Source organism: Gigantopelta aegis, chromosome 3 (assembly GCF_016097555.1).
Source record: "Gigantopelta aegis isolate Gae_Host chromosome 3, Gae_host_genome, whole genome shotgun sequence".
NCBI classification, from domain to species: domain Eukaryota; kingdom Metazoa; phylum Mollusca; class Gastropoda; order Neomphalida; family Peltospiridae; genus Gigantopelta; species Gigantopelta aegis.
Window position 1 is genome coordinate 24,272,633 of NC_054701.1, and position 23,354 is coordinate 24,295,986.

Below are 23,354 nucleotides of genomic sequence, written 5' to 3' on the forward strand. Positions count from 1 at the left end.
GCCACTGATATTTTATGCAGAAAAATATATTTGATATGTAATTACAATCGTTAAAAAGTCTTTGTTAGTCGATAATATCTTAAAAAGTGCAGCAAACTCAGGAATGTCCCTTTAAATGGCTCCCAATAATCTAGATTAGTGAAGCAATTAATGACTTCCCTAAATATTTTCCATGTGAAGGTCTGATGTCCGAGTAATGATTGTGCTACTAATCAAAACGAGAAGCACTAGAGCTTTTCTGGAACTATATCTGTCTGCACTAGATTAAATATCATAATATAAAAAAAAGACTGCCAAAAACAAAAGTACCTGGGATGGGAGGGAGGGAAGTCAGTAAAATGTCAAATGTTTCTACTCAAAGCCGTCAATCATTATTCCTTTACTGTACAGCATATTCCCACCTAACGATTAACAATAAGGATATATAGTGTGGCCGTATATATTTCAACAACTCAAGTTATTCTCTTTTCTACTATGATTTGGAAAAATTTGTCATCAGTGAAGTGTTCCCTATGATGTCATGAGGTCACTCAATTCCACAAATCATGCTGAAAGAGCCATGCAATTAGTTTGTGATGATAAGGCAATCGATTCATCACTCGCCTAAAATGTTACTAGTGTATGTTGAGGTAATGTGTACCGTAGTCATTATTCACCTTTCCTGTGTTTATTGTAAAATAATTTTTGTTCATGGTGGCATGATTTATGTGGACAATGAATTTAACGACACAATGGAAATATATGTATGCATATAATGCAAATGTATGATTCTACCTTTTCAATCCATGAATTTAGGTACCTAACAAAAAGTGTGTGTTTTTAAATCAAAACCATGAAATTTTAAGTCTACGAAAATAAAGGAACCAACAAGTTATATTTCACCGGACAAATCATTCATTTCAAATAATATGTACATTTCTCACATTATTCTGAAGTTTTCACAAAATAAAAATTAGAAATTTTTTTTTGGCATTATTCTGTTGCTAATTTGGTCATAAAAGGGAAGACACAGACTTCATTAAAATGTTCTCACAAAATGTGTCAAATATAGTTTGTCATGTTGGGTAAAAATAAATCCACATGACAGATACATAACATGGAATTTTAACCATTACTGGCAACTTATCAGTTAACATTTTGTTTTCAAAATCTTGATTAGTGATATTTCTAGTCAACTGAAAATTGAAATATCAATTACTGTATAATGTTTTAAAATTGTGTAGCAATCTCTGAAACTTGTGTAGCAAATTGCAACATGATACGAACAAAATGTTCCCTGTTTATGACCTGGTCTATCAAATTTAGTGAAAACACATAGAGGTCAATGCCATAGCGATATATGTAACCGACTGAACTACTCTGCAGTATCAGGAACTCTGGGGACTGGTTTCATCCTGATGCCGGTCATGGTGCGCATCACAAGAGCTTGTTTCTTCTCTACTTTGTGGTTTGGATCCAGCTCCAGAGTGTACCTGCGGATAGAAGTTTTATGAAGATCAATGAGATGAAGATGTCTGCTGCAGTATTTAGGTGACAGATAACAAAGGGAAATCTTTATTAGCAATAATGATTAGCAATAATGAGCTACTTTTGTTCTGTTTAAAAATTTAAATAAATATTATTAGAGTAAGATGATTTTGTAAAATAAGACTCAGTTTTTTATGTTGATGCATATCACAGTGGTAGTTTTTGCTTAATGTAGTTTGGTTTTAGTAATGCTGTTTTGATTTTACACTTTACAGTTGAAAAGTAGATCACTTTATTATTCCAGATTTCTGAATTATTTACTTTTAATTATTTACAATAAAAAACCAAAAAAACACATTTTACATACAAACAATACATACAAACAAGAAAAACAAAAACAAAAACAACAGGTCATAAATGATTGTTTCCAGTAATGTGTCACTACCCTAAATGCAAATTCACAGAACTGAAAGTCCGTTACCCATTTTTATGTAATATTTCTGATGGCTTCTGATGATCACACAGCATTGAACCACAAAAAGTGATTTTAAAGTGAGGCCAGAAACATTAACTCCTTGTTCCATGCTCAGCCACTGGTCCTGTCAGAGACTGTGTGGGATGGACATGCCTGAACCGTCAATGGACAATAAAGTTTGAACAAAATGAAACTCCTTACTTGTAGAACAGCCTTGCCAATATCAACTTAATCTCATGCATAGCAAAGTTTTGGCCAATACAGTTTCTGCAAAGAGAAAAGGCACAAAGATAAGGACAAATTTTTACAATTGTTGATAACAAAACATACTACAAAAAGATAAACAAAGCAAATAAATTATCCACCAGCATGGTGTTTTAGCATTATATGTGTATGACAAGTTGTACATGTGATAACTTGCAACTATCCATCATGAAAAATTATGTAAAAACCCTAACAGAATGATTCAAACTCTTGCAAGGCTTTTGAAAGATGAACATGTATATAGAAAGACAAAAGAATGAAGTAAAAGTAACCAAAATACTTATATCACCTTGATCCCGCAGAAAATGGAATAAATGCAAAAGGATCCCGTTTCTCAACATTTTCAGGAGAAAATCTGTCTGGTCGAAATTCCTGAAAGAAAAAGAGGGAAGCATGCATAAAAATGTCAAAATTATTTAATTACTTGTTAATGGGCATCAAATGTTAGTAACTGTGACATTTTAGTCATACAGGGTATTAGAAAAAAAACCCTAGCCATATAGTCAAATGACATGATGATGTTGGAGATGTTTAGCTGAAAAAAACAGGTTGACCAAACTGATGCAAAATACACCAAATGAATGTTATTGATCAATTAAGCAGCATTTACAATGCAACCATCCTGAACACTTTAACTGTTATATATTCTTAAAAAATAATATAATCTTGCTATACATGTAATCACCGTCGAGTTATCCCAAATGAGCGGGTTGTGATGGACGTTGTAAACTGGGACACTGATGACGACTCCACTGGGTATTTTCTGTCCCTCAATGATCATCTCCTGAGCGAGTTCACGCTGGATAAACGGGACTGGTGTGTGTAGTCGCATGCTCTCTTTAATACACATCGTCAGGTACGGCAGGTTGACCAGGTCCTCCCTGTAATTGCCATTCCACATTTGAATATTAAAAACACAAAAACATAAATTCGGCTTTACTTACAGAAAGACTGTCTTTTATTTCTTTTAGGTTTATTGGAGTATTAACAAAAAAAAGCATGTGAAAAATGTGTGAATTGGTAAAGCCATTCACACACGTTTGTCTTGCTTGTTAACAGACATTCCTTATAATTAAGGTACCAATATTAAGTGATGACATCATATGTGATGTTCCTTAACATCATTTTTATGATCACTGAGAAATTAACAAAACTGCATTGCTACAGCAGGACCAATGGCATGCATTTAAACTGGAATGAATTTTATTATTTGACATTAGCTGCAGCATCAAAGAACATTATACTTCATTCTTTCAACACTTTAGGATTTGGACTTGGCTTTAGATTTAAAGAGTCTATACTTATTGCATGGCTTCAGTCTAGGAACATCTCTTTAACATTTATAAGGACTTGGGATAGGAACAGCAATGCAAAGACACTATGTTCAATTAACAATGGTAACAATTCTAGAGAGTGCATACAAAGTTTTCATCTTTTAACTTTTGCTGTACATCATTTTGCAATGTTACTGCCACTAACAATAACATCTGGAGTGAAAAAACCTACAGAATTTGGTCTTTATATTTAGTGATCTTCACACAAGGTTTATTACCATATTTTATTATGTATTACTGACAGTGGAGAAAGGGGGCGACGGGATGACAAAAACTGTGTCAAGATTACATTTCAATATTTTCTGTTTTCTTTCCCGCCATGAGGTCATCAACTTCTCTCTGCACTGCCGCCTGGTGTTCAGGATGTTCAGCTAGTGAGAACATTGTCCACGAGATGGCGCTAGCTGTGGTGTCATGACCTAGTACAAATACATATTCCTTTACAGTTGATGAAATGATGATCTATTAAGTATATGTGATACTAATATAATGTAGATTGGCAATATCGTTTATTACACAATATATATCTATACATCAATGGTTTAGTCTCAATTTGTTTAGAAATTGACAAACTTTTAACTATGCACTTTAATTTGATTTTATCAAACACACACAGGGGGCACACACACACACACACACACAGGGGCACACACACACACAGGGGCACACACACACACACACACACACACACGGGCACCACATGCACATACACACACAACACAACACAACACAACACAACACACCCACAACATCATATATTCACATGCTGAAGGTTCTGTCGACTCTGGTCTGTGTTGTTTGGGCTTGACTGGCACTTTAAGTTCTGACTGTTGTTGGAATCATGCTGTCAATCACCACTTATAATAAAATTAAAATCATATGCCTCGGCAATATTCCACCACTTATATTTTGCTTCACAGAACCCTGGATACCTACACCCATATCTGTATGACCCTGTGTACTGTACTGCATTGTTAAATAAAACATTCTTTCTTTCCTTTGCTTTCTATTGTACCATAAGGGTGTTTATAGCAATTATACACCTTCAAAAAGAAAAGTGTCCACTTCATCTCTTATTTCCATCTGGGATAAACCGATTCCATTTTCGTCTTTAGCAGTCAGAAGAATGTCCAGAAAATCCATACATCTCTTACTTTTAACTATGTCTTGCTCTACACTTGAAGTCACCTGAAGTAGAAAGGAATTTATCTTGCAATATCCATTGTATGGCTATATTAAAAAGGTTATCAATAAAACCAATATTTTGTTAAAAAAATATAACCAAATAATTTTATTTACTAAGAAAAAAACAACTGATGACGAAGAACTAGTTGCTGTCTTGCCTTCAGTTGAGTGATATGAATGGAATCTTATCATACAGAAAGGGGATTTGGTTTCCTCTGTATTTTTATTTTTAACCAAGCATTCTTTTACAAAGTCCCATTTCACAGCATGTACCAGCACATTACAATTTTGATATTCTCAAATTGATCACATACATATTATGTATAGGATCAATTAATTGGAATATATTTAATACAAATAAATGTGTAACTAGCAAAAGTTGGCACTTGCAACTTTAATAACCTATGAAAAGTTAAGTACTTAGCAACGATTAAATAACAAGTATGAAACACAAACCAAAGCTTTCTGTCGGTTTTCAATGATTTCCTCTGCAACTTTGTGGACGAAGTTACAGTGTTTCTTGAACTCTCGACCAGAAGGCGTTAAGAAGTAAATGAAATCTGAATGAAACCATGGCTTGCTGTCATGAAAATACAATATGTCAATTTTAAGTTGGTAGTATAATTAATAAAACAGAGGTATCTACTACTAACTGAATCAAAATACATAATAAAATTACATGTATGCATGCATCAACCAACAGAGGTTTTAACCTTCCTATTGGGGGTGGGGGTGGGATTTAGCTCAGTCGGTTGAGTGCTCGCTTGAGGTGCTTATGTCGCAGAATTGAACCACCTTGGTGGATTCATTCAGCTGATTTTTTTTTTCTCTCATTCCACCCAGTGCACCACAATTGGACAAAGGTGGTGGTATGTGTTTTCCTGTCTGTGGGAAAGTGCATATAAAAGATCCCTTGCTGCATTAGAAAACATGTAGTGGGTTTCCTCTGATGACTACGAGTCAGAATTACCAAATGTTTGACATCCAATAGATGATGATTAATTAATCGATGTGCTCCAGTGGTGTCATTGAACAAAACAAACTTTTCCTATTGGGGCATCCGTGGGATGTATAAAATGTGGTACATATATTTATGGGTGACCTTTATATGTAAAAAAAAACCATGCACTTACATATACCAAATTGTTGTAGCTGAAAGACCTTTCCTACTATAATATGGACTGTAGACTGAATTGACAAATTTACTGACCAAAACAGTGATTGAAATAATGTTGCTCTGACCGTTTTTTGCCATTCGACATAACCATGGACCGGGAAATCTTTTTGTCTTTTGTCCTGTCTGAATTTATATTCAATGATTATGTTTGGTCCAGCAGGATTTGTAGCTTGCCAGACCGAATATCAGGAAAGATTTGTAGCTTGCCAGACCGAATATCAGGAAAGATTTGTAGCTTGCCGGACCGAATATCAGGAAAGATTTGTAGCTTGCCGGACCGAATATCAGGAAAGATTTGTAGCTTGCCGGACCGAATATCAGGAAAGATTTGTAGCTTGCCGGACCAAATATCAGGAAAGATTTGTAGCTTGCCGGACCAAATATCAGGAAAGATTTGTAGCTTGCCAGACCAAATATCAGGAAAGATTTGTAGCCTGCTGGACCGAATTTCAGCCAATTTTGACCCCTTCAAAATATATTTGAGATCCAAAAGAATAACAAAGAATTAAAATAAAATAAAATGAAAATCACTAATCTCACTAATAACAAATCAGTTATGTTTCAGGCTAATAAAATGTTGATCATGTTCTAAAATAGCTATTATCAACTTGTACGAATACTAAGTATAAAATAAACCACAAAGTGTAAGTACTCACAAGAATCTGTCTAATGATAAATCTGCAAGTGCAGTCACAGCAACAACATACGGATGTTTTTCTCTAAAATACAAACAGATTATTAAATAAACAAAAAACATAATTAAATGTTCATAATTCAAAAGTGTAAACATGTACAATAAAAGCGTCCTTACCAAATTTGATTTCTTAATATATATTCTTGTTCATCGTGCCAATAAACCCCCCACCCCCAAAATCCACTAATACTGTAAGTGCATGTGCATTATGTGTCTGTTGTTTTAATCTATGTTTGCTTCTTAACACTGAACAAGCACACAATATTCACCTAGTAACATGAAAGATCTAACTATAAAAAAAATGGTTAGCTAAACTTAATCAATTGTCAAAACTATTATAAATATTACTGTGATCATTGCATTAGTCATGTATGCTGTGGTAAATGTGAATTCAAGTAATCTTTAAATAGGATTCGAAACACTGAAGAGTTTAAACAGAGCCTATTGCAGTACTAAGCTGTGGGTGCAATAAGACAAACATAAACATACTTAAGATTTTGGCAGTCAATGTCATAGGAGAAAGCACACTTTAGTATGACATCCAGTGTGAACATACTGACTTCAGCGAACACTTCAAAATACTCATTCCTGTCAGCAAACCTCTTCATATTACTCTAAATAATGAGAGAAAATTTCATCTAGTACACAATATATATATACTGAACAAAATAAGAAACTTCCGCTAACTTTGCTTGAACATAACTTGATGAAAACAAACCGGGGGAATAATTGTTATATATGCGTTTAAAGAGTGTTCCATGATGCATCGTTTGGTGCAAAAATCATGGCCATAGGTCCACAGAAACTGGGAGAAATTTTGACCAAGTGTGGTAGGGGTTAAAAAAACCAAACACCCACTTAATAACGGGTATGACCACCTCTTGAATTGACCACTGCAGTGCATCGCAGGCGCATAGAATTGACTAAAGTGTTGATTTCTGCCTGTGGAATATTGTTCCATTCCTGAATAAGCGATTGACGAAGTTCGTTGACGTTAGCAGGTGGGTTGGGATGACGCCTCAATCATCTGCCCAGACTATCTCAGACATGCTCGATGGGGTTGAGATCAGGACTTTTAGTGGGCCAGTCATCAATGAAATCAATGTTATTTGTCCTAAGAAAATTTACAGTCTCTAGCTGTATGAGAGGTGGCATTATCATGCTGAAAAATCGAGATGTTGGCGTTGTTATGGAACAGAGGAATGACGTGATGAGCGAGAATGTCATCGCACAACAGTCAGCAAATTTTGAAGCGTTTTCGTTCACTTGACAACAATGTCAGTAAAACAAGTAAAACAAATTGACCGAATACTACACAGGACATGTCGAACCATGCATGCACGTGCAAATTGAATTTCACGTTGTCGATGATTAACAGTGCAAAAATAATCGATAAAATTCATGAATCCTGACAATACAACTCAAGGCTAATACTACCTATATAATTTCATTACACAATGAATTCTTTAACACAACAAATACTATATGTACAAATCGGAAGTTTTTTTTTTTTTTTAGTATATATACTAAAAAATATACCAAAGATTAATATAATTATTTTCTAAAAGGATGGGTGTTGGCGTATGGGTATAAAACATTCAAGCTCAGGGTTAGCTACCGTTCATGCACCTTGACCTGTTCATGCAACTGAGAATATTGATCTTTCTGAGGTTAGTCCATTAGTGTAAGAAATGAAAACTGATGTCATATAGACAATATATTTCAGTTAAAAAAGACATTGCCGAATTCATAGATATTTTAACACCTATCAACTAAAGGGGTTTTCTATTATTTACTATTAGGCTGTAGATATTGAAATTCTTAGCTAGAAAGTATAATTAATAATTAGATAATTTTAATCATTAACATAAACATGCTTTATTAACTGAAAACATGGCTATGAAAACAGGATTGTGCTTTTTACTGCAAGGGGATCTGTTTTATTTTATATACCACAGCCTTTGGAAACAAAACATTATTGTTATTTGTAGGTTGTCAGAAAGCTTTTATCCACCTAATACACGAGCGTAGGAAGGTGCCAAAAAGTGGGCGGAGGGCACACTTTTATATTTACACACTTTTACACTATTATAAAGCAAATATAAAGCAAAATATCTGAAAAGTGGGGAGCACATGCACCCCCATCCCCGCTTCCTACACCAGTGTAATATCTGCCATCACTTACATTTGCATACAGACTGACTTGCAATTTCACCTTTGACAAAACTCTACAATGACTGAGTCTATAACAATTGCCTCCTCACCCTTCTAGGATCAGGTTTTAGCTCAGTCAGTAGATTGCTTGCTTGGGATGCTTACATCACAGGATCGAACCAACTCAGTGGACCCATTCTCTGATTGGGGTTTTTTCCCCATCCCAACCACATACCTTTCAACTCTCATGCATTTGGCCGAGACTCACACATTTATAACAAAGATCACGCTCTCGTGCAACTCTACAATAATCTCATGGTTTTTTTAAATAAAAATATTTTATAATCATGGTTTGTATTTTAGAGCTGCTAATACTAATAGTAATACAGCATATCAGGCCTGTCCACTGTTCAGTGCCAACAAACACTCGAAGGTACTACCAATAAACGACTTATATGGTTTAACATTAAGTGTAAAAATCAGTAAAACTTGTACTTGCCCAATTGTACTTGCCCAACAGACCCCTGTTTTCGCTAAATTGTCAATTGGCTTCTGACTAATTATTAGCCAGTAAAAATCACTTTAAGTGTGAACAGTTTCACGCAGTATTTGATTGATCAGCCTTTAACATGAGTGACTCAGACTGTCCATCAGAACCAACACTTTGTAAATTTACAAAATACCCTGCTACAAATGGGAGCCAGCTAAGGAACTGTTAAAAAAGAGCAAAACGTGCCACCATTAACTATAATATGCTGCATTTAAAGTAAAGATCATTTCATCATCTGAGTTAATAATTGCACTCCCAAATTATTGCCTGAAAATGGTAGACACTGAAAAACTGGCCATCTAAAATCTGAACAACAAAACTGTTATCATCATCAAAATCATATCTCTACAAAAGGCAGTCGAAAGATTATTTTGGCAAGGCTGTGATTGTTTCCCCAAATTGCTGTCAGGTGCTTTATCTGCCACTCCCCAGGACACTACATCTAAAAGTCACATATATGACTGCCACTTTAAGACTGGTTGGATAAATCTAAAACTGCACCAGGCAGAGCGCAGTGGATATATATAGAGAGTGAGAGAGAGGAAGTAGTGATGGCACTCAAGAATCACTGTCAAAACAGTAATGTTTTCAGGTGTTCACAAAAGTACTCCCCAATAACCTTGTATTCAGAATCATTCTTCACTAAGTGAGAACATTATCTATTAAGGTAAGTAAATTCCCTTTTCTTTTCATGTTTTAACATGTTCAAACATTTCCAGAGATAAGCACTAGCCAGGCTGCGAAGTTAGTAGGATTTCATGCTTCCATGAATACAACATTTTGGGTCAGAAGCATAAGATTATAAAGATAAAATCCCAAATTATCTATATTAAACAATTTTACGATTATGGTGGAATCCTCATTTTTTCCCCAAAAAATTCAACACCCGATAGCTGTTTCACATGTACAACTATACTCATATCATACCACAAATACATCCGCAGCTTTGTTCTTGATATTAATGTATGGTCTCAGAATGTCAAAATGAAAAGCTGGTGTCAGAAGGCGACGGTTTCTTGCCCACTTGTCTCCCTTGCTAACCAGCAATCCGTCTCCAACCCATGGTCGGATTAAATTATAAACATTTCCTTTTGGCTCTGCAATAAAAAATATACGAGTATATACATATAGTCGGACATACTTTCATTATCACTGCCATCACTCATAATTGGGAAAATATTTGTGTTATAATTTAGCATCAATTGAGAAAATATTAATTGTTGGTGGAACAGTCTCAAATAAAGCCATCTTTAAGCATGTACATAATTGTAATTATACTAATATTCTCTGTATTCCAATGAATGCAACAATTATCACTGTTTAAGGAGTGCTGTCACTCCTGCTCCCCATCACTCCCCTGATACTTATTCCAGGAGAGTAATTTTTAGCTGCCCTTGGCATGTGAATTTATATGGCATCAATATGTTGGTATTTATAGGTAGTACTATACCAAATAACTTCCGGCTGGGTCAAAGTTCGAGGTGCACCCAACTTTTGATAGAGACGTGAACACCACAAGTCCTGTGATTGGTTATAAATGTGAGTGTGTTTGTTGTAAAAAATAATAGTTTCATCTGGGTAAAATAAATGTGCAATTTTATTTCATCTAGTACCAGTGTGTCAAGTAGCCTTGTGCTTGAAACATGTATGGGGTACCTGTAAAAAAAAGTACTCGAATTTTGTGCGAAACTAGGGTAGTCATAGACGCTACCCGTTATCTCAGAAACGAGCAGCTTGACCCCCATTTTTTTCTGATTCACTTTAAGTGTAAGAGGTGGTAGTATTTATATCCGTGGCGTTTATGTCGGTTGATACGTTGCAGGTAGGAGTTTTAGCCGCATATGTTACTATTGTCGTCTATGGGATTTGATTTGGTAGTATACACCCTATAGCACATATTCAGTGCATAATAAAAAATATTATGATTTTGGCATTTTATTTAATTAAACTATACTGGTTGAGTAATTAGCCATCACTCGATCATGCAAGTTCACAATAACCTTGACCTTGACAATAATCTCTGTACATGGCTCTGAATGGAGTTTGAATCAAAGTTAGCACTGAAGAAAAGTTGGTTTTGGCCTATAATTCATACTGTAAAGATTTCAATAATTTCTTTTTACATGGTATTTGACTTGCCATATACAACTGCTCTTAAAGATGGCATTATATATAGGCAATCTGAACTAAGATTTTAATAGCAATTTATTTTTATATTAAAAATAGCATGTGCCAATAGTGGGTTAATGTCTTTAGTTTCCATTAACATTGTTAATTTTTTATGTATGAAATTCTGAAAACTCAAATTTGTAAAGAAGTTGATTTTTATTGTCATTTTGACATATTTATAAGGTGCTAAGTTATATTTTAGACAAATTTGTAGTTTTATGCAAAATTTAAACTAAATTTGAAGAAAAACTTTACCAAAAACATAATTAAATTTGTTGTCACTATTGTGCCTTCTGTTCTTATTTGTACATAACAATAAGGTTGTTAAACATATACTTAGATCTCCAGATAATTTTTGTTTCTTAATAATCACATAGTTAGCTCTCATGAAAAGCATTTTGAGTTTATACTAGATTCAGAACCAATTTTTTCAGATTTGATTATCTGCCTTGGATTAAGTTGATAATTTATTTTATTGTTAAAGCTGTATTACCTAATGTTACTAGCTAAATAAAATGCTGGATTACAGATTGTAAGAATACATCTAATGTACATATTGTATTCATCTGGATTAGAAAATAATGCAAGAAAATAGATGTTCGGGTAATTTTGTCATTTAAAAATAGTTTTTTTCAGTAATTAATCAAAAATAAATGTGTTAAAGCTGCATGATTATTCCAGATATCACACCTATTAAAACCTCCAACTACAGTAGGCTATAAATAAAATATAGTCAGGAATATTGGTGGCTGCCAATAGTTTTGATGGTTCATTATGAAAATCAGCATAGCCGATGGATTTGAAATTCCCACACCTGGTAACTTGAAGACACCCACACCCAGCATACAGGATTTCCTCCCAACACTAATGTTCAGGATATTAAGTCATTACTTCATACAGGTACAGTCATGTTTGTGTTTCCTTCCTCAGACAGTGTATTTTTTTAATACTGATATTTCTTTGATGTGCTTGTTAAGGTCTTCATAATCTAGGGGTCAATCAAGTGCATGTGTTTTAATGGAATTCTTTAAAGGGGTAGAGTTACTCTGACTATCTTTGTTGTCTTTACATATATACCCGAGTACACACACCCAACTGAAAGTAAATATCTTCAGGAGTTTTATTTTAAAACATTTTGTTGTTTAATATGACATATTGCATTTGTACAAAACTATATGCAATATATATGCTTTTTGAGGTGTACATTATATTAGGTTGCGCTGTAGAAACAACAGTTTCAGTGAGGTTGTCAGTTTATGTCAGAATACACCAGATCCTGGTTGTCATAAAGACACATAGCTGGACACTTTTTGAAAAATGTATGTTATCAGTATAGGTAGTACTATACCAAATAACTTCCGGCTGGGTCAAAGTTCGAGGTGCACCCAACTTTTGATAGAGACGTGAACACCACAAGTCCTGTGATTGGTTATAAATGTGAGTGTGTTTGTTGTAAAAAATAATAGTTTCATCTGGGTAAAATAAATGTGCAATTTTATTTCATCTAGTACCAGTGTGTCAAGTAGCCTTGTGCTTGAAACATGTATGGGGTACCTGTAAAAAAAAGTACTCGAATTTTGTGCAAAACTAGGGTAGTCATATAGACGCTACCTGTTATCTCAGAAACAAGCAGCTTGACCCCCATTTTTTTCTGATTCACTTTAAGTGTAAGGGGTGGTAGTATTTATATCCGTGGCGTTTATGTCGGTTGATACGTTGCAGGTAGGAGTTTTAGCCGCATATGTTACTATTGTCGTCTATGGGATTTGATTTGGTAGTATACACCCTTTAGCAATAAATCACTTTCCTCAATTATTTTTCATGTCAAGTTGGAACCATATTCACACCCATCAATATGTCTTTTTCTATTTTGTTAATAAATAAAATATAACACAGTAAAAACGTTATAGCCTACAAACTACAAATACTTTATGTGAAAGGTGTGGATTTTTGTATAACATGCTGTAATCTGAATACTAGTAAAATAATCACCTGATGTTTTTAGAATAGCTTTCACTGTGCTTGGATGACTGACCATAACAAGTGGAACATAGCCAAGCCAATACAGTGAGATGTACGGATAGACTGCTACCATTTCACGCTGAAATTTCAAGCCAGCATCGTTGGGTCCTGGATACTAAAACATCAAAGGTATAAATTATACATAAAACTATTATAACACCAACACTATACCAGTCCATTTGTGTCAAAAGGGAACCAAATAATTCTATATACTCTTACATTTTTTTATTAATATTTTTGTGTCTTAAATTCCAGATTAAATAAAAAAGATTTCTTAAATTACCATGAAACTGTATAGATTTATCTGATTTTTAATATCCGGATGAAACAGGAGATTTAACCTACTGTATGCAATTTAATGGTCATTTATTAAGAAAACAATTTATTTACACAGATTGGAGAAAACTTGAGTGTTTTCTCTTTTATAGATACATTACCTGTCCTCAAGATTCATCCCGCCCGGGCCTCCCCGCTTCCTGTTCTCCGTGCGATGCGCTCATGGAAAAAGAAGGAAGTTACAGTCATGTGACCGGAACTAGAGAGCAGTATGCAGTAGAAGAATTTAGGCCATCCCATTGGCTGTTGGGATGTTCGGACCAGACCACTTGCGTGGGGGGGAGGTGCACTTGTTTGAGGACAGGTAATGTATCTATAAAAGAGAAAACACTCAAGTTTTCTCCATTTCTATAGACATTACCTGTCCTCAAACAAGTGCAGCATTCAACAGATGGTGGTGGGTGCCGAGATCCGTAGATGCTTGTGATAACTCCCCAACCGGAAAGAGGCTGACTAGTGGAAGAATAAGGCCAACCTTGGTAAACCCTCCTCCTAGGGATGCCCGTCACAGACCAATGCAGGTGATGTTAGTAACAACAACCAGAATGGTGGCATCCGTCAGCAGTGGCAGGTACGGCTCCTAGAACACATGGACCAGGAGGCGGAAGCCACATCTCATGCTGGTTCTGACAGGGTGGGAAGACGTAGCCACCAGGGATGCAGGTGTTAGGTAACCCTCACGTATTGAAGTGTTATAGTTTTTCAATAACAAGCGACAACCTAATGAGGTGCATCCGTCAGAACATTGAACAAAACAAGACCCCCGAATGTTTTCTGTCTAGTACACCAAAGATCTGTTAGTTCAATAACGACAACCAATAACCACATGCAGTGCAGGGTAAAGGTTATCGAGACAAAAGTTCCGGCACCAGTGCGTGAACTGTGCAAAAGAACAAAAGTCTAAGCAATCCTCACCTGTCGATTCGGTGGACATCTCGGTATGCAGCCCAGAATCAGACAGACATCAACGGCGACGAGGACGGCTTGTATTCAACAGAGTCTGTGCAGCAACAACCGGACCCAGATGATGGAACCCCTCAACGTCTTCTGTGGAGACATCCCTCAGATAATAGTTGGCGAAGATGGAGTCCGTCGCCCAGAAACAGCCAGTGATGATGTGCTGAATGGATGTGTTGCAATGCAGGGACATCGTGGCAGCCAAGGCACGGAGTTCATGCGGATTGGAAGCAGACGGAGCAGGTAAACCCTCCTTCTGATAGGCGGTCAGGATAGAAGACCGGATCCAGGTGGCCACCGTGTTCTTGGTAATATCCCTCAACCGACTCTGGTTACAGGAGAGGAAAAGTCTTTTACGATGTTGTCGAAAAGATCTGGTCCTCTCGATGTACTGGTGCAGGGCTCTAACAGGGCACAACGCCAAGTCCTCAACGTCCGCCGGACCAACGATAGAGGAGAGGGCCTGCACAACATACGAGCGAGGCGCTTGGTCTGGTAACTGATTCTTTGCAATAAAGTTCATGAGTAACCCCAAGTTGACTGCACGCCGATCTCGGTGAAAACGTACCAAATCTACATCAAGAGCATGAAGTTCTGAGACACGAGCAGCCGTGGCGAAACCGAGTAAAAACACCGTCTTCCGTGTCAAATCTTGCAGGGAAGAGGACTCGATCGGCTCATAAGGTGCGGTCGATAACGCTCGTAACACCAAATTCAGGTCCCATCTTGGTGGCCGAAACCGGTGTACTTGATCTTCAAGGCGAAACCCTTTGATCATCTTATGGATCTCAGGAATACCCGATAACTTCGTTCCAGTAGTGACATCACGAACAGTAGCAATGACCGAAACGTACCCAGCGATGGTAGACCCCTTCAATCGTAAAGTGGTCCGCAGATACAGCAAAAAATCAGCAAGACGAGGTATCTGGATCGTCTGAGGTTTGAGTTTTTTCCCAAAACACCATCGGTGAAAGCAAAGCCATCTGACGTTGTAAGCCGCAGTAGTAGATGATCTGTGCGCTTTCAAAATGGCCGCTGTAGACTGTGAAGAAAAACCTTTCTTCCTCAAACTCTTGGAGATAAAGTCCACGCGTGCAGTTGGAACAACTGCGGACGTGGATGGTATAGTCTTGACGTGGGATGCAGCAACAGATGATCCCAGTCTGGCAGCGGTAAAGGATGTGGATCGGCAAGACGTATTAGATCTGGATACCACATCCTGGATGGCCACATCGGAGCAATGAGCAACAGGCGACAATGGTACAGCTGAAACCTCTGAAGCACCCTTGGAAGGAGGATTGGTGGAGGAAAAGCGTACGCGTCCATCTGTTCCCAGCTGATGGCCAATGCGTCGAGATCCAGAGCTTCGGGATCCGGCACCGGAGACACGTAAACCCTCAGCTGATGGTTGAATCGTGTGGCGAAAAGATCGATGTTTGGTGTCCAAAGTCTGTCGCACACCCATCGAAACGCTTCCGGATGGAGCATCCACTCCGTCGGCTGTGGAGACGACGGCCGGGACAATGTGTCGGCTAGTACATTGGAAACCCCTGGAATATGACGAGCCCGAAGTTGCAATGGAATTTCGTCGACCAGCTTGTAGAGACGATAAGTCAACTGCAGCAGACTGCTGGAGTGAGTTCCGCCCTGACGATTGATGTAAGCCGCCGCGGTCGTACTGTCTGTGGCCACCATGAGAGAGGCTTCCGTCAACATCTGTCGCCAATGAAGGATAGCGTAGTAGACTGCCAACAACTCTAACAGGTTGATGTGGAGTCCGAGTTCGCCGGGAGACCACAGCCCTGAAGTAGTCTGGTTGCTTAGATGGGCTCCCCAACCTTCCAGTGACGCGTCGACGAATAGGTGATGAGTGGCTATGAAGGCCCGCATAGAGACACCTTCTAAGACGTTCGATCGGAGCTGCCACCACTGCAGGCTGGAGCGTAGATCGTCCGGGAGTGAGATGATCAAGTCCGGATTGTTGAAACGAACAAACGGGTTGAGAAACATCTGCAATCGCCGCAACTGGAGACGACCTCTGAGTGTCAAATCCTGGGCAGACGTGAGGAGACCCAGGAGACTCTGCCAACCGCGGAAGGTCATTGGAGCGGTGAGGGCTATGACAATCATGGTCTGGATCTTCTCCCAACGGTCTAAAGGAACTTGAACGAGGCCCAGGTCGGGTCGAAGCCAAGCGCCTATGAACTGTAGAGACTGCGTGGGAGCCAGTCGAGATTTCTCGATGTTGATAATCCAACCCAGCTGCTTGAGAAAGTCCATGATGAAGGCAACATGTGCAGTCAGCCCTGTCTTGCTGTGACACCTCATCAGGCAATCGTCGAGGTATGGGTAAAAGGATATACCTCTGCGATGCAGGAAGCGTGACATCGGAGTCGTGATTCTGGTGAACAGCCATGGCGCTATGGATATCCCAAAGGGCAGGACTGTCCATTCGTAATGCCGACCCTGTAGCACAAACCGCAGGTAGTGATGGAAATCGGCATGCATCGGAACGTGCAGGTAGGCGTCCTTGAGATCTAGCGAGGCAAGCCAATCCCCCGGTCTGATCACGGCTATGACATCTCGCAACGTTAACATCTTGAAGGTCGGAGGAGGAGACAGGTAGTGGTCGTTGAAGACCGCCAAGTTGTGAATCATTCGCAGCTCTGGAGAATCTTTCTTTGGTACGAGAAAGATGTCCGAGTAAAATCCGGGTGTTAAGTGTACTTCCGAAATGCTGCGAACGGCTCCCTTCTCCACCAGCTTGTTGACGGACTCCTGTAGAACCTTGACTTGCGCAACGGAATGCCGCGGTTCTCGAGGTGAAGTGGTCAATGGAGGGATGGCAGACAATTGCAGACGATACCCTGTCTTCAAGATCGACGTGACAAACGGATCTTGGCAAAGTGTCTGCCAGTTTCGCCAATAACGGCGAAGTCGACTTCCGACCATGGATCTTCCGACCGGTGTGGTACACACCGGAAGCGTCAAAACCGAATCGTTGTTCTGGTTCAAAATCAGGGGCGGGCGTAGGTTGAAGCAATCTGAGCAGTCCACGATCTGTTGGCTGGCGTCAACGTCGACCAGGCTTCCCCTGGGTCCGAGCTGGCGGACCGGATGGTCGTCTGACCGGAAACCTTCGAGAAGGTTGACCTCGAAAGGAACCTCTCCAGCGCTTAGATGGTGGTTGTGGTGTGAATGTAGACTTCCGCTTCGTAGATTCCAACGTCGAAATAAGTTGCAACGCTTTGACAGTTGCTGTCGACTGTTGGTCCTTATCATTGGCCTTCACCACCTCAGAAACTTTGCCTGCAAACAGCTTCGTTGCGGACCACGGTTGAGCTAACAGCTCCTTCTTATGCTGGAAATCCAAAGTGGATTTCTTTAAATAAGCCTGGCGACGGTATTGCATTAACATCGAGGACATCGAAGTCACCGAAGACGTCAGGAAAGCTAGCATCTGCGCCGATTGCTGAAACAGCGCGTAGCACCGTGCATCTTTTGCCTGGGTGGCCATCGCCACAAGGAAAATGTCCAAGTAAGATAACACAAACAAGCAACGTCTCTGGGCAGTATCCATGGCTTGTACTTGTTTGTCCGTCAAATCCACGGTTGACGACTTCCCAAGACGGTGAACATCTTCATCCAAAGACGGAGCTACATCTGTAAAGGCCATGTCAAACACCGGATACATACGGTGACCCCAAGTCGGGAAGGCGACGAAAGACGCTGTGTCTTTAAAAGTGCGGTCTAAATCCGTCGCCACCTCGGATACGAGTGTACCGGCTGCCAAGGAACGGATCATCACATCTTCCGGAGGGACATCAGTCGCTATCATCGGTGTAGGTCCCTTCTTGGACGGCGTTGGTGGATGTGGCAAGGACGGCAACATGTCATAGACTGCCGCCAAGCAATCCCTCATATTCATATGGTCAGGAGATTCAGTCTCATCAATGACGGAAACCGCTGTAGGCGCTGCATCTCAAAGTCTCGAAGCACTCGAGCACAGGCTAATCGATCCGCCGAAACAGAATTCACTGGTGAACCGGACCGTGGACGGTCCCGTCGAGAACCCTCTGAAGCCTCAATAGAAGGTCTGCGCTGCCGATCCACGGAACCCGTAGGGAGACGTGCAGGTCATGGGGAACGGCTACGAGCCCGGCTCCGGTCCCGGCTCCGCTGCGCCGAAGATGACTTTGAAGATCGGTGATCCTTGGAGGCCGTGGAACGTCTAACTGATTGAGTCGGCTTGTCAGAGGGCTGCGTAGGAACTGCAGGCCTGTCATCTGAAGTCTTGCGTCCTGGAGCCGCACCCCCCGAAGAGGGGACTTGAACCGGACCTGGTCCCAAACCCGCCGGTTCTGGTAAGGCCGCCATTGACGCCATAGTCTCTTTCAGCATAGTAGGTAGCATCGAACGTAATACATCTGCTATGGAGTCCGCAATTGACGGCGAAGATTCCACTTTCTTGGCTCTCGCCGACAGCACCTTCAAGTAAGCCGCGAACTCGACAGTAGACAGGCCCGAACACAGGTCGCATCTCGAAGAGAGGCTACAAGGAACACGGCAACCCGGACATAATTCATGAGGGTCGCCGCCTGCAGTGAACTTCTTACAGCGTAGGCACGCTCGTACCTGTCGCTGAACATTAACATCTGACATGATAATAAGTTTTCAATCTGTGAAAGAGAAAGAAAAGAATCCATGACACAAACACAAAGCCGGTCAACAAAGACGCCATTTTGCAAATGGCGTCCGACACAACAACCGGCAATATAACAACATTTCATGTAATTAACACTTGGCAAGTCAAGCGAAATACGCGAAACATACGAAAGCTAACGAAAGCTAACGAATAAGGTGAAAAATAAACATTCCACCCAACACAAAGCCAGTCAATACAGACGCCATTTTGCAAATGGCGTCCGACACGACAACCGGCAATATAACAACATTTCATGTAAATAAACGCTTAAAAAGTCAAGCGAATACGCGAAAAGAAACATACGAAAGCTAACGAAGCTAACGAAATTTAAGGTGAAAACATTTCACCCAAACACGAATACAAAACCAAAGGTCTTATAAAAAAAAAAAGTTGACTCCAAACAGAGCCAAACAAAAGACGTCCAGACCCTTTAGCGAAGAGAAAAAGAAGGAAGTTACAGTCATGTGACCGGAACTAGAGAGCAGTATGCAGTAGAAGAATTTAGGCCATCCCATTGGCTGTTGGGATGTTCGGACCAGACCACTTGCGTGGGGGGGAGGTGCACTTGTTTGAGGACAGGTAATGTCTATAGAAAGGGTTTTTTGGTAAAATTTTATATTAGAGTTGGTGTGGGTTTAAAACTTAATACCGGGTAATATGTTAATAAGTTTTAGTAATATTACACTGTATTCATTATAGTTACATATCAATTCATCGGTTCACTTTTCAAACAAACATATTATACAATGATAATATATTTGGCAACTACTGGGAACATTTTGTTTTCAAAAGTAATTTTATGTTTTAAAATTGCTTAGCAATCTCTGAAACCTGTGTAGTGAATCGCGACGCGATACTGAACAAAATGTTACCTGAACTATCTCTGAAGAGTTTCTCCCGCAGATGCTATGACAATCATGTGACTTAAATAACCAGATAGCAGTACAGCTGATGACAAAAAAATAATAATAACAGGCCTTGACCTTAACTTTTTTCAGTGGTAGCCAACCAAGCAACCAGGTTATAAAATCTGGTAGCCCCCAGTAAAAATTATTAGCCCCATAATTTTAATACACTAACAACAAAATGAGAGAAAATATTAAAATCATTTATTTTTATTTAAACATGTTTTAGGGTTTTTTTTTAAATCATGAGAAATATAACGTGAAATATACACCTGTTTATGTTGATTGCGGAGTAACTGGACATGTAAAACAAATATATAGTAACCCAGTGGACTACCAGGTTGAGACATCTGGTGGACCAAGCAAACATTTGGTATCCAAAATACCCTGGGCTACCACTAAGGTCGAGCCCTGAATAACATGAAATGTTCTTTCAAGTGATAGTCTTTAAAAATCATAGAAATCCGATATTGAGAAACATGTTATGTTTATGAGTGGGCATAGTTCAATCTGGACTTTCTTGCTTGTTTTACATAAGTTTTACAAACAATTCTATGAATGTGATGAATGATCGATGTTTATATTACCCACGCAAAAGTCAACAATGTAAAACATCTTCCAATGTCAGGGCATACAATTTGAATTTTTGAGACAACCGATATGTCGTTCATGTGGTTTTAGTGTTTACACAAACAATTTTCTTCAGTAGTTCAGATACAAATACAAATTTGTATGGATCACAGTAATTAAACGTGAATGCAATATGAACGAATTTCGTAGCTTTTCTCCATCAAATGTCCTATCATAAATACAATGGTTTTTGAAAACTGTCCGTTTACATTACAATGCACAACCCCATCGGTTCTTTTACAGGGGAGTACTTATTGGTGCCAAACAATGAAATGATATGAAATGAAATAATAATAGACAGGGATTTCCTGGAAGCAGTGAGTTTAATGCTTCCGGATCTGAACAGAAAGCACTGAAATTATGCGAATCCTATATCGGCCAAAATAACCAGCAATTGGCAATGTAGGCCCGTTATCTTATTATTTTCATCCAAAAACAGTGAAAAATAAATAAATAGCCAACACGTCTTTTTAAATTTTCTGACGAACGATTACAGCTTTTGCACAAATGATTGGTCGTTTATGTTGATATTGGTTTTGCATAACCGACAGACAAACGACAAAATCGTCCGTGCCAAATTTTATGGCCTGAATGCAGGGTTCGAACTTAACGGTCGCCCGATCGCCCCTGGTGACTGAAAATGACAACGGGCGACTGAAAACCCACAGTAAGGCCTGGCGACCGATTTAAATTTTTAAAAAATTAAATAAATAATTAATAAATAAATAAAAGTACAGCTATGTAGCCTTCTTTGCACCATGAAAAAGTGTAGGTCTGCTTTTACGTATAAACATATGCTCAATATAAGAATAGGTGTACGGTAAGTTAAGTGGCATGTAAAATTGGGCACAAATTCATGTCGACAAGATTCAGCCCTGGTTATGTGTACACGTCATAGATCGTATTCACTGAACATTATATTTTAGGGTTTTTTTAAATTATTATTATTTCATTGAGATGGGGTGGGGGGGAGGAAGGGGTTGTGTCGGTTATACCAGTGCTCAACGTTTGGTGAACGCAAGCATCTTTGTTTGTTGGAAATTATATAATCGGGAATACCACAAATGTATTGACAGTGACAGTGGGGAGTCACAGTGGCATGTCTGTTATTTATTTAAAGAGTGGGTTGGTTGAGTGCAGGAAAATACTCAAAATAAATGTTTTCTCTTATAATCTGTTGCAATATTGTTGTTTTTTTAGAAAATATTATTTGGGCAAGTGAAAATAGATCTGGGCAAGTGAAAGTGCTGTCACCACTTGTCCGGATGGCAACTCACAAAAAACGTTAAGCGCAGACACTGTGAATGTACATACTGTTGTGCGAAATCAATGCATCCACCAAAACAGACTGAAACAGGGAACCAGGTGAAACAGGGAACATTGTTTTCAAAATCTTGATTTGCGATATTTCTAGTCAAGTAAAATTTGATTAGCAACTACTGTTTAGTATTTTAAAATTGTGTAGTGATCTCTGAATCTTGCCATTAGGCCTACACGATACTGAAGAAAATGTTCCTTGGGAACCAGACAATAACTAGGAGGAAAGGAGGGGATGGGGGTAAAAGAAATGGTTTATTTAACAACGCACTCAACACATTTTATTTACGGTTGTATGGCATTGGACATATGGTTAAGGACCACACAGATATTGAGGGAGGAAACCCGCTGTCGTCACTTCATGGGCTACTCTTTTTCGATTAGCAGCAAGGGATCTTTTATATGCACCATCCCATAGACAGGATAGCACATACCACAGTGTACCAGTCGTGGTCCACTGGCTGGAGTGAGAAATAGCCCAATGGGCCCACTGACGGGGATCAATCCCAAACCGACCGTGCATCAAGCGAGCGCTTTACCACTGGACTACATCTCGAGGGGTATGGTAGTTCATCAAGATAAATATCCAGCTCAAAAAAGGTATAAATTAGTTTTTTTCATAATACTCACATCGAGAATATGTCCCAGCAACCAGTGTGGTTTCTCATGAGGAATAAGATTTAGAACAGATGATTTTTTCAAGAAATTGTTGACATTTTTCAGCAAAACAATTAAATAATATGCAATTGTTATGATGCATACTACAGAAAACACAACTAATACAGGGGCAGCCATCTTCAAACTAAGCTACTTTATCTTTGTTTGAACTATGAACATTACTAAATCTGTCACTGATTGGGGAAAGATAAAAACGGCCTTATCAGATACAAAAAAGCAGACGATGCAATGAGGCGGCGCCATTGAATATTTATCTACTGGTTTCTTATAAAGTTACGCTAAGAATTGAGAAATAGTCTCGATAGTATCAATACTTTTGCTTCTTCTGCATGTGC

General features: G+C 38.9%; 1 protein-coding gene across 1 annotated transcript; it reads right to left on the bottom strand.

Moving 5' to 3' along the window:
• On the bottom strand, positions 1-23,253 carry LOC121367731 (cytochrome P450 4F22-like). The gene is made up of 12 exons (XM_041492070.1): positions 22,972-23,253; positions 13,462-13,606; positions 10,228-10,397; positions 7,086-7,210; positions 6,559-6,621; positions 5,182-5,305; positions 4,584-4,728; positions 3,830-3,959; positions 2,892-3,087; positions 2,496-2,578; positions 2,144-2,209; positions 1-1,472 (listed from the first exon to the last, which is right to left on the bottom strand). Exons 1-12 carry the CDS (start codon positions 23,134-23,136, stop codon positions 1,355-1,357), a joined length of 1,530 nt encoding a protein of 509 aa, XP_041348004.1. The 5' UTR covers positions 23,137-23,253; the 3' UTR covers positions 1-1,354.
• Positions 23,254-23,354: the final 101 nt, after the last annotated feature.

Bases quoted from the DNA above. Each gene is read 5' to 3' on its own strand.
- LOC121367731 (XM_041492070.1), bottom strand. From the start codon at position 23,136: ATGGCTGCCCCTGTATTAGTTGTGTTTTCTGTAGTATGCATCATAACA. The intron at 6,622-7,085 runs GTATGTTTATGT...TTTGTATTTTAG, and splicing joins ATTGACTGCCAAAATCTTAA to AGAAAAACATCCGTATGTTG. The intron at 4,729-5,181 runs GTTTGTGTTTCA...TTTCTACTTCAG, and splicing joins AAAACCGACAGAAAGCTTTG to GTGACTTCAAGTGTAGAGCA.